Source organism: Gambusia affinis, linkage group LG16, assembly GCF_019740435.1.
Source record: "Gambusia affinis linkage group LG16, SWU_Gaff_1.0, whole genome shotgun sequence".
Classification (NCBI taxonomy): Eukaryota; Metazoa; Chordata; class Actinopteri; order Cyprinodontiformes; family Poeciliidae; genus Gambusia; species Gambusia affinis.
The window spans coordinates 49,751-61,934 of NC_057883.1; the positions used below are offsets into that span (position 1 = coordinate 49,751).

The 12,184-nt window shown below is 38.6% G+C and overlaps 1 protein-coding gene across 1 annotated transcript; it reads right to left on the minus strand.

The window, feature by feature from the left end:
- Positions 1-2,222: 2,222 nt before the first annotated feature.
- LOC122846307 (glycoprotein hormone beta-5-like) lies at positions 2,223-7,458 on the minus strand. The gene is given in 3 exon segments (XM_044143176.1): positions 2,223-2,414; positions 7,227-7,434; positions 7,436-7,458. Coding segments are annotated over 3 exon segments (423 nt in total).
- Between the last annotated feature and the right edge of the window lie 4,726 nt (positions 7,459-12,184).

A 12,184-nucleotide genomic window follows, 5' to 3' on the forward strand; every position in this document is an offset into this window, starting at 1 on the left:
TAGAACAAGCTGCAAAAATGACTAAAAAAGATTGTGTAGTCTGTATGGAACCAAGGCCTCTACTTTGTGTGACTCCAGCAACCATCACAAAACAATGTTTATTAGAGGTAATGACTAAAACTAATCCTAATAGCACCTGAATGATTTATGATTCAATATTTCCCCTTAGTGCAGCAAATGAAAAGAAACCTTTATTTTCTAAGAAAATAGCTCCAGGTAACTTCTCATGTGTAACTATAACTGGGACTGGGAAAAGATTGGGAAATCTTTCAGTGTGTACTACTGTAATCACTGTAAACAATTATTGTAACCCTGTTTCTCATGCAGATGTTTGGTGGTGGTGCGGTGATGACAGACTTTTTGATAGATTACCTGGAAAGGTAACAGGATTTTGTGCATTAGTTTCTTTGTTATTACCTGTATCTGCCTATCCCATATCTGCAAAAGACCTAATTGTCATGAAGCGGTGTGGTAGTGTGGTGAGGTAGAGGCTTGAGATCCAGGTAGAAGTGATGAAATAGATGGTTTTATTGTAAAGAGTGGTCCAGAAAAATGTCCAACAACCAGGCAGCACGGCACAGCAGAAAGCCAGGGCTCAGCACCAGTAGCAACTGGAGGCAACGAATGGAACAGATGACACTCACGAAATGAGTTGACATCAGACGAGAAGTCACGTAGGACCCGACCAAGACACAGACACAGACACACAGGTGACACTAAATACATAGGAGGTAATCAGGGAATGAGACACACCTGGGAACTAATCAAAGGGAGACAGGACAACACAAAGACTCAGAGACACAGGAAACTTGAAATAAATACACAGAAAAACATGAAACTAATACACACTTTGTCTAGCATTTTGCCTTAGCAGTGGCATCACCTACAGAAACGTGGACTAACATGGAAAGATAATGATAATGATCCTTTGTACGTCGATGCCATCTGTGTCCCTCGTGGTGTACCTGATAAATATAAACTAGTTGACCAGCTGGTTTTGATTCTACAATTTGTTGGTGGTGCATGGTAAACAAAAACGTAGAGAGAATTAATTACATCCATTACTACGTACAAAGACTGGGTAACTGGACACAGGCTGGTTTCGAGGCGGTCCATGAGCAGATGGCTGCTACCTCACTGATGGCTTTTCAGAGCCGCATAGCTCTCGACATGCTGCTGGCTGAGAAAGGAGGGGTGTGTACTGTCTTTGGAGGAAGATGCTTCACATTTTTGCCAAACAACACAGCGGCTGATGGGAGCTTGACGAAGGACATTGCAGGGCTCCGTACCCTTAATGGCAAAATGAAGGAACTCTCTGGAGTGGATACTTCCATGTGGGATACATGGATGGATGCTTTTGGAAAGTACTGAACCCTTGTGTCCTATGTCTTAGTATCAATTGCAGTCTTTGCTGCAGTTTTAAATCTTTTGTGGATGTTGTTGTATTCCTTGCCTGCGTTCTTTGTTTAACCGTCTCATTACCACAGCGATATCGTCCATGGAGGACCGGATGGCACAGATGTATCCTAACCCTTTATAAGCCAAAAATCCTGAAACTGACAAAGAATACTCTGATGAGGATTCTCCTGACTGGTATCCAGATCCTAACCTTTAGACTGAGTACGACTCTTGAGTGTAAGCATATTTGCGTTCCAAAAAAAATAAACTCCCAGCTGAAAATCATTTGAAGTGGCTGTCTTTGGAGGGATATGAGAAGTGGAACAAATATATAATAAACGGGGGAAATGGTCCTTCGAGCACATAGACAGGGTGTCATCGTCGATATTTTTTAAAAAAAGCTCATCAGATTAATACACATAGTGAGAAAAATGTAATCTTTAGTTAAAAACCAGTTTCAGGCAGAATATTCTGTGCCTAATAATAATCACTCAGCCGTTGGGTCTGGTCTGTCATTCCGGAGATATGACAGTTATTTACTTATCTTCTGTTGCTGGGCTTCTCACACACTGGAGCAAACTTGTGAAGGGCAAAGGAGAAACAATGACTCTGTAAGCCTGAGTAAAATATAATAAACTGATTAAACATCATAAGATTAATATTAAATAAACTTCTAATAAAAGCAAACATACTGTAAATAATTATTTTATTCCACAGTAATGTTACAGTTAACAAAGTTGGTTACATGTTTAATTCAGGTCATCTGAAAAAACTGAACTGAAATGAAATTTAATAAAAGAACTGATCTGAATTGCACCAAACTTTCAGACAGACATTATACATTCAGTGGTGCTTGTCAGACAGAACCCACAGGCACATCTTAGGGCCACAGGATAGGTGTATATTGGGTCAATGTTGGACTTGCAGTTGGGTAGTTTCACGCTGACCATACGTGTCATGTTGTAGGTACAAACACGCTGGTAAGACTCTATGAAAGGGGATTCCAGCACTGGCTTCTGGAAGTAGAAGACAGAAAATAATGTTAATGACTGTCAATCAGTCTAATTTTATTTGGCATTTCAAAGTGCTTTATATCATAAAAATACAAAAACACAAAGTTATGCAACATACAATCAACAATTGTAACATTACGTTTAGTCAAGGGCCATTGTTAAATTCTTAATCCATGATATTTCAGAAGCAACTCTAAACAAGTGGGTTTTTAGTCTAGATTTAAAGACACTCAGTGTTTCAGCAGTTTCGCAATATAAAAATTTGTGTAGTGGTTGCACCAACTAGTCGACTAGTCCAGTGTTTCCCAATTCCAGTCCTCAGAGCCCCCCTGCCTGCATGTTTTAGGTGTTTCCTTCTGCCACACACATGGATTGAATCTTTGCATGACATCTTCTGCAGCCACCAAGTACTGCAGGAGCCTGTTAATTACCCAATCATTTGAATCAGCTGTTCTGGTATAGAGGCACATCTGAAACATGCAGAGCAGGGGGGCCTGAGGACTGGAATTGGGAAACACTGGTCTAGTCTATTCTTTACTCTGCAATGACTTTTAATACTGGGCCTGTGGACTAATCATAATCATGTGACAAAACAGATTTTTTTCAAGAAAATAAATGGAAGTGAACTGGGTGAGTTCATCAAGTAGTTCAAGTTGTATAAAAATGTAAATTTTTGAAAGAGAAGCTGAAAATTTCAGCAAAGGCTACTGGCATAGGGGCATTGCATGACGCAGTGGTTAGCGCAGCGCCCTGCATATAGACTGTAGCCTGGGGCAGGGGCGCTGTTTAGAGGGGAAAAGTTTTGACAATTCTAAGGGCCCCTGACCAATGGGTCCCTCCACAATTTTATTTATTTTTTGTTCATAAAAATAAAAAAATGGGGCCCTGTCAACTACAAAATAAATTATACTGTGTTTTCTAAAATTGTTTTCAGTAATACAAATCAAACGTTGCCCCTCCCAGACAAAAAGCTCACATTTGCCCTGAACCCCCCTGGATCTGCATGAAATGGTTCGTTTCTGCTTGGAGCACTTGAGGTGACTGTGTTCAGCCGCTGTCAGCAGAAAACAAGAATGACTGTAGCTCTTACTATGCTGCTAAGAAAAATAATAAAGTTAGGTTTTCAAAAACATAGAGAGACAGAGAGAGAAAACGGTAAACCTGTCAATTTGTGACCCAGTTTTCCCCTATTAGTGGGCAGACTGTGAGATTATCAACCATTTAGCATAGTTAGCTTAGCTGCAGAATACTGCTTGCCTCCGTTTTACTAACATTTAATGAATTAAGGAAAAAAATGTATTTGTAAATGTCAGTGTTCTTTTAAAGTCATATAATGCAGTTTGAATAAAATGCAACTACATAGCATTTTGTGAGAAGTCAGGATTGCTTCCATGTATATTTTGCATTTTGTCTATGACTGTTGCTCGTGGTGAGAGACGTTTCAGTAATCGAAAACTAATAGAAAAAATTTAAGCAACCAACTTGCATACTGTATGTGGACAGTTGCATGTAAAATTCATGAGCAGTAAATATTGTGCTAGTTATCAGTATTGGACAACAGAAAGCAAGGCAGTTGCAAGACTTTAAAAATTGTGACGCTTTTGATGAGAGGTAAGTCAAGTGCAGTGATATATTTGTTTTCTCCTCTCTTCTGATGTCTACATGGATGACTATATTTCCACACTTAAACAGTTTTTCTAAAGTGGATTTTCAATTGAAGCAGGAAATAATAACTAGAAGAAGACCAACACCGGAGCTCAAAGGTTTACATCGCGACAGAAAGGTACCGCTGTTCTCAAAAGGAGTGGTATAGAAGAAAAGACAGGCTTTGTGAATGTCTTGCTAGAAACTGCCTTTTCTGCTTTCTTTGCATTCTTTTCTCAACTTGTGACATTGTGTGGACTCAGATGGGATTTAGTGACATAAGAATTTGCTAAGAATCCTCATCAAACATGAGTGGTCAATCACTCATATTCAAACCAGATCACACTAAAAACATTTGGGATGTCATTTGGATGAACGGATATTTTTGTACAGAATGAGAGTTGCATGAAATCCATTTTTAAGTAAAGGTAAGACGGCAATAAAATGTTTTTGTTTAGTTTTTTTTTTAAATGTGCGTGAAGAAACATAACCCACAAACTGCTAATAACAGCTGAAGCTAGTCAACCACAGCAATCACTTATTAATAAAACATTAAGCCTAAAAAACTGCAACAGACTGAATGTTCTGTTCTTTGAATATTTTTGGTGTAGAATCCTTAGATATAGTGATGTTGTCAGTTGTTATGGCAATGAGTCTGTGTGTAGGTTGGCCAATACAGAGAGCAAGAAAGATGTGGTTTCCAGTTGTACTTTGGTTTTTTCTTTAGCCGTGAAACATAGCACAAAATTAATAATACCTAGATTTCCAGCTTTCACTGAGTTAATGGAATTGTGCTACGGCAGCAGCACGGCTATGGATGACATGTAAAAGAATAGTCTTTTTGTCCTCCAGCGTTGTCTGAATGTGCAAAATTTCTGTAAGTAAACAATAACGTGCAGGGGGTCTATATTTGTAATGATTAATTCAGTGCCTCATCAGCTATGAACCTTACTGCACATCACTGCTACATATATAGGGTGACCATATTTTCATTTGGGAAAACCAGGACACCTTTGAGCGGGGGGACACCACGACACGTTGGATTAAGAACAGGGCTGCCCACACTGACGTGGATCAGGGATTACGTCACACGCAGCGCAGTGCCCTAGTGCCCGTAAATTTAATGGTCCAATGAAGGTAATTTAAAAAACAGGACATTTCCTCACTTTCTAAAAAACACCCGGGACGCCCGGGACAGGACGTGAAATACGGACATGTCCCGGGAAATACGAACGTTTGGTCACCCTATACATATACAATGACATTACTTTTGTCCCCGAATAAAGGAACATAGTTGCTGAGCCTTTCTTGCTCACCCACTACTTCACAGATGCTCTCATTTACTCTCATTAACTTTTCCCTGCCTATCTCCTCCCTCTGTCTACTACCCTTGGATTTATGGTTTGTGTTTTTCTTGTATTTTTTGTTTTGTTTTTTGTTCTTCCTTTTTACTATTAAATCTTCAGCAACATTCGCTATTGTAAGTCTGCTGCTTTTGGGTGAGATTTACAAATGCACATCATGGCAATCCCTTTGTGGAATGGTCCTTCCTAGTGAAGTTCCTAACAGAGCACTTCACTCAGGGGCTACAGGTGTACTGCTAGTTTTTAGAGTTTCTAAAAGTAGAATGAGAGACAAATACTTTAGCTAACAGGTTCCTCTCCTGTGGAACCAGGTCCCAGTTTACTGAGGCAGACACCCGGTCTACTTTTAAGACTAGAATTAAAACATTCCTTTTTTCATAAAGCTTATAGTTAGATTAACTTAAGTGACCCTGATCTATCTCTTTAGTTATATTGCAATAGGCTTAGACTACTAGATAAGAAACTTACCACTTTTTCTCACTTTCCTCTACTACTCCTCTCTAATTTGCATTATTTTCCATTATTTTAAATGTCAACTCTTTGTTTTCTTGCATTTATTGTTTTTTCCATAGAAGCTACATCTGGTATGGGATCCTGTTTGGCTGTGATTCCTTCCTAGAGGAAGGCGTCAGCTGACATAATGTTGCCATCAACCAATTGTTCTCCCTCTCCTGCTATTAACTTTTTATTTTTATGAACATCAAATCCTACATAGGTTGAGCACAACCCAGGAAAGGAGGCTTTAGTCCTCAACTCAGCTGTTGCAGGTTCGAGTCCCGGCCTGGTGACATTTGCCACATGTCTCCCCCCTCTCTTTACCCAATTTCCTGTCTGACCACTCTCACATAAAGGCCACTACAGCCAATAAAACCTTTAACCTCTTGCACCCTCAATGGTAGGTTAAATGAATTTCTGCCTGACAAAAACATACAAAAATAAATAAATAATAGCCTCACAGTTATCAGATTAAACTTTCTAGTGAATGGGTTGCTTTCAAGAGCTGAGTGAATTCCAGTGTGGAACTGTGATAGGATGACACCTGTGCAACAAATCCAGTTGTGAAATTTCCTCGATCCTAAATATTCCACAGTCAACTGTATTATAAGAAAATGGAAATGTTTGGGAACGACAGCAGCTAACCCAAACTGACAGAGTGGGGTCAACAGATGCTGAAGCTCATGATGGAAAGAAGTCGGCAACTTTATACAAAGTCAGTCACTATTGCCCTCCAAACTCAAGCTCAAGACCAGTGTGCAGAGAGCTTCATGAAATGGGTTTCCAAGGTGGAGCAGCTGCATCCAATCCAGACATCGCCAAGTACAATGCAAAGCGTCGGATGCAGTGGTGTAAAGCCGCTGCCACTGGACTCTATTGCTTGCTCTGGAGTGATGAATCCTGCTTCTCCATCTGGCAATCTGATGGACGAGTCTGGGTTTGGTGGTTGCCAGGAGAACGGTACTTCTCTGTCTTGGAGCAGGGGGGATTATGGTGTGGGATTGTTTTTCAGGATATATATATATCCTGAAAAACAAGATATATATATATCCTGAAAAACAAGATATATATATATATATATATATATGTGTGTGTGTGTGTGTGTATTTTATTCTATACTGCCTGACACGCATCTAAATCTGTAATATATTTGTTTCTGATTCTGTATTCATTGCTCAGCTGTACAATTAAAACAAACAGGAGGCTGAATATCTTTCTCACTCAAGTTTGTTTTCATCACATACTAAAAAAGTCCCACATTTCCTGCGTGATTTCACTCTAAATGTATATATCTTGTTTTTGTGCTTCTCACCTCCCATGTCTCACAGCGCCCCCAGCAGGCATCAGTAGTGATGAGCAAACCACCACAACCAGGCTTTTTAGCAAGGAAGGTGAACTCCCGAACTGCACATCCAATGAACTGCTGCAGATTGACAGCTGATACATTGTGAAGGAAGAGAGGTGGTTGACAGGTCCAAAGGAGAATCAATTTTAGCATCAGTGTAGACTTCCTGTAGAGAAAATTTTATATTGGCAACATTCATTCCCATTAAACTTCTCAAATTTAAATCCTTTACAACTTACAGCTTTTGAAAAAGTTCAGAGTATTACCAGTTCTTCAGCAGTATTCCGATGCTAAAGAAATGACTTGATGTTTCTGCACCCCATAAAAGGACATCAAAAATAGACTATGTCCTCGCTGTCTAAATTGGTTCAGTGGTTTCAGTTAGAATTGTCAAACTGCCTACCAGACCACAAGCCTATTATTAATCAAATCAAATTTCCTCAGGCACATTTTAAAATGAACAGATGGAGGTTCAATATTAAACTATTACATAATAAGTAATGTATTGAACATTTAATACATAAATTAGAGTACTTTATTAAAGTTGAAAGTGTCCCTAATCCTGTTTATTTGGGCTGTTATTAAGGTGTCTTGAGAAATATTTCGATCTGTTTTAGCTCCCATTATAAAAAAGTTATCTTAAAATAAAACAGTTAAAATCAGTGTCAAATACAAGAGAATGCACTGAAATTTAAAAACTCAAAACAGAATTTGTATTGACGCTTACACAATGTGAATTAAAGGATCAGTTTAAACACAGAGTAGATTTCCTGATGCATGTGACTGAACATAAATACTACTAGAAGGTGGAAACCAAGTAGACTTTTGGCAGTGATGCTAAAATGGCAAGAATATAATGGGAATATTGTTTGGAGAAAATAAAGAAATATTAACCTCACCTGCTGAGCTTACTGATACTTTTAGAAGATTTTTTTTTTACAGTTATATGCATCTGAATGCTTTCCCTAACTATTTCCAATGAAGAACTGGATGATTTAAAAAATATATATCTTAATCTTTCAACTTTACTTCCACAAGATATAAAAATGTTAGATTCTCCATTTACTTAACAAGAATTCCATAATGCACTCAAACTCATAAATAAATAATGTTCTTTGGGTATTGATGGAATACCAGTTCAAATATATTTAGATCTCTGGGGCCTATTGGACCCATGCTGGTTGGAGGCAGTGAATTATGCTATCAATTATGCTTTTTTAAAATCTCTTTATACAGCACTGATTATAGTCTTGCTAAAGCCAGAAAAAGAATGTGCCAATTATCGACCTATATCTTTGATAAATAGATATCAGTAGCTATTGGCATCAGCACTGGCTCCCCCAGCACTGATGGCGGGTCTATCTGCTGAGTCCTTTGTTCTCCATGCTCTACATACATGATTGTGTATCAGTCCACCATGTCAGGGGAGATGAAGCTGCCTACAGGAATGAGTACAACAACTTGATCCTAAACACAGCCAAGACCAAGGAGCTCATAGTGGCTTTTAGAAAAAAGACATTCAAACACTGTATATCCGTGGAGACCCCTTCGAGAGGGTGTCAAACTTTCATTTCCTGGGAGTTCATACCATGGAGAACCTGGTCTGGAATATAAACACAGCAGAACTGGCAAAGAAGGCCTAGCAGAGACTCTCTAAGAGCTTTCAGTATTTCAGTAATTATTCCCTTGTGTGCATTTAAACTCACCTTTTTTTCTTGGTCCCTGTTGGGTCCTTGTCATGTGTCGTGTCTTGTCTACCCTGCCAGTCATGTTTACCAGCTGCTACCACTGTCTGAGCTCCTTGCTTTATTGCTCACCTGTGCTCCCTGGACATCTGTATTCTGTCTTCATCAAAACCTCCATATTCACCAGCTAAACAGAAACATGGCCCCTTGTTTGAGTATAAAAAACAGGCAAATGCTAATTTTAAATATGCTTTAAGATTTATAAAGAGAAATGGAAATACTGTAATGTCTGACTCTCTTGCAAGAAAGTTATGAAATAATGATGTTAAGGACTTTTGGAAAGAAATTAAAAAATAAATAAATAACTGCAAAACATCACTACCAACTACTGTTGATGGTATTAGTAATGTAAAATAAATTACTCAGTTATGACAGGAGCACTAGAGTGCACTGTTGAACTGTGTCAAAAGTAACACTTGTAGTGAGTAACATACATAGTAGTGAGAAACAAGAAATATATAATGCAATTATGACACTGAAAGACAACAGGGCCTGTGGGATGGATAACATTTCTACTGAGCATCTTAAAAATTTAAGTAAGAAACTGTCCATTACTTTCTATGTGTTTTACTGGCTTTCTAGTCCATGGTTTGTTACCTAACTCAATGCTATCTATCATACTGGTACCCATTATTAAGGACAAAGCAGGTAAGATTAGCTCTTTGGAGAGTTACTAACCCATAGCTTTAGCTAGTAGTTTGTCAAAAGTTTTAGAAAGAATCTTATTCAATAGGGTGGAAGAGTTTGTCTTGAACTCTGACAATCAATTCGGTTTTAACCCCTTATGTGCAACTCCGGGGGTGTATCAGATTCCGCTTGGCATAACACAGCCTGCTGGCATGCTGTTATGTGTTATTGTATTTTTAATAATAGAAAAGTATTGAAAAGCTAAACAAAATCAACCTGGCATCAATCTTCTTCTGTTCTCCTTTCTGGTTCTATTATAATTAATATATTTTTATATCTTCACACCCTGAAGCTCCACCTGGCTCTCCTATCTTTTCCCTGACCTATTTTCATAATAAAATTGTTTAGTTTATTTAAAAAGTAATAACAGGTTAATACATATTTCAATACAATAACTGAAGACCTCACCTGAGCGTCCCCAGTCTCTTCAACAGCATCACTATTCTAGCACTGCCATTCTCCCGATGAGACATTACACATAATATCTAATATGTTATATGTTAAGTAGTTGAGTATGATCAGATATTGTGTAGCCATTTACACTTTGAACAACAAAACTGTTCTTTCAGTCTCATTGTGATGAAACAAAACATTGTGTCTAGAGTAGCTAACCTTTGGACAAAGTTAGCAGTAAAATATTGAACCATTCCAGAATTAAAATTATTTAACCAAAAATATGATACCTATATATTAAAGTAAACTGACAAGATGTTATAAACAAGAAATATTTACTGCAACATCCCCAACAGTTTCACCTCATTCAAAACAGTTAGGGATCTGACTCCCGCTGCTGTCTCCTGCCTCTCAAATTCTCTGTAAAACTGTGCTTTTTCTGTCTTTCCCTGTATTACTCATGAACATTGATCATCTAGCTCATTTTAATAAATACTGAGGTGCTTTGGATTGACCACTTACAGTTCAGTGTGAGCATGTAGAGGGTGAAACCTGAAGCAGGACCTTGAGTGCAAGGTTCTGTTCAGGGTTTGCTGAGACAGTGATTATTTCTAAAGGTAATTTTAGAGCAGAATAGACTTGATTAGCATTTACTCACCAATGCAACTTTATCCTCCTAAGTGTCATATCTTCTGTAACTGGCAGCTTCTCCTTGGGATTGAAACTAACAGCACAATGAAACAAAAGGGAAAGTTATTTTATCTAATGAACAACAGTCTTCTACTTCCCTCTCAGATGTTCAGTTACTTTCTTCACTAGAGAATTGTCTCAAATGAACCACATTGTGTGTTCCTCAGATTGAGCTCTTTGCTAATGAATCTGACAGAACAAACAAGGGCTTTTTATCATCCTTTCTTTTGCCTTTCGAAAGCTGAAGTCCTCATTTTACTCTCCCTCCCCTGCTGACTCCCTGAACCCCCCAAAGGCCTTTCTACATGCCACTGCCCATATGCTTCAGTCACCAGCTTCTTTCCACTCCATTACCTTAATTAAGGAAAGAGACTGCTCTTTTGTTAATATCCTTCCATCTGGAAGATGGGCTGCAACATACTGTCAAAGTTCCAATCTATGTCTAGTCTTACTTCTTAAAGCTCAATTAGCTGGCTCCACAAACAGACCCCACTCTTGTTCTCACATGCCAGAGGCAGTAATTTCACCCACACTTTTCTATTTTTTCCCTTTTTTTGACAGCCATAACCCACACAGAAACAGTAGGCTATTTAAAATGAGGGCTGATCAGTGATGGCATAGTTACTTTGAAAAAGTAACTTTAATCGGACTACTGATTACTCCTTGAAAAAGTAACTTAGTTAGATTACTGACTACTTGATTTGGAAAGTAACTAAGTTACATTAAAAGTAACTTTTTAGTTACTTTCAGCAGCTGCTGACAACAACGCTCCGCCTCCTGTGAAAATCACATTGATCTTTGCTAATACTTAATTGTCAGCTATTTTATAATGGCAACATCAACAATGTGTCTCCACTGATAAGGTTGAATTGAAGAGGAGATTGTACAAAAAAAACAGTACAAAAAAATAAAAAACGTGAGTACTTTGTGTGGTCCACTGTTGTCTGAAAGAAGGATTTTAAAGCCCCCAAACCCCCCACCTTCAGGTTCTGCGTTACGGCCCTGCGTTTGGTGTCACAGCACAGAGCTCCTCCTGCAGCTCCACAGCTCAGATGGTTGCACAGATTGGTGACACTTATCTTAATATTAATAATTAGAATGGCGTTAACTTGCCATTATAATTATTGCCAACTACGGACACGTTCATTCGTGGCTGTTTTCACGTTTATTGCGCTGTTCATATTGGTCTCGATGTTTGCGGTTTTCTGGAGCGCAACGCGAAGCTCGACGTCATTCAGAGGTAATACATTAACAAAGACACAGCGGGACGGATCATCCGGGAAATGATGGACAGGGAGAGACGGAGTAAGACTACCTTAATGACGAACAAATTCTGGGATTTATTATGAGTCTCTGCATATTTCCAAGCCCAAATGAACAACTTCACGTTCAAAAACGAGCCCAAAAAGG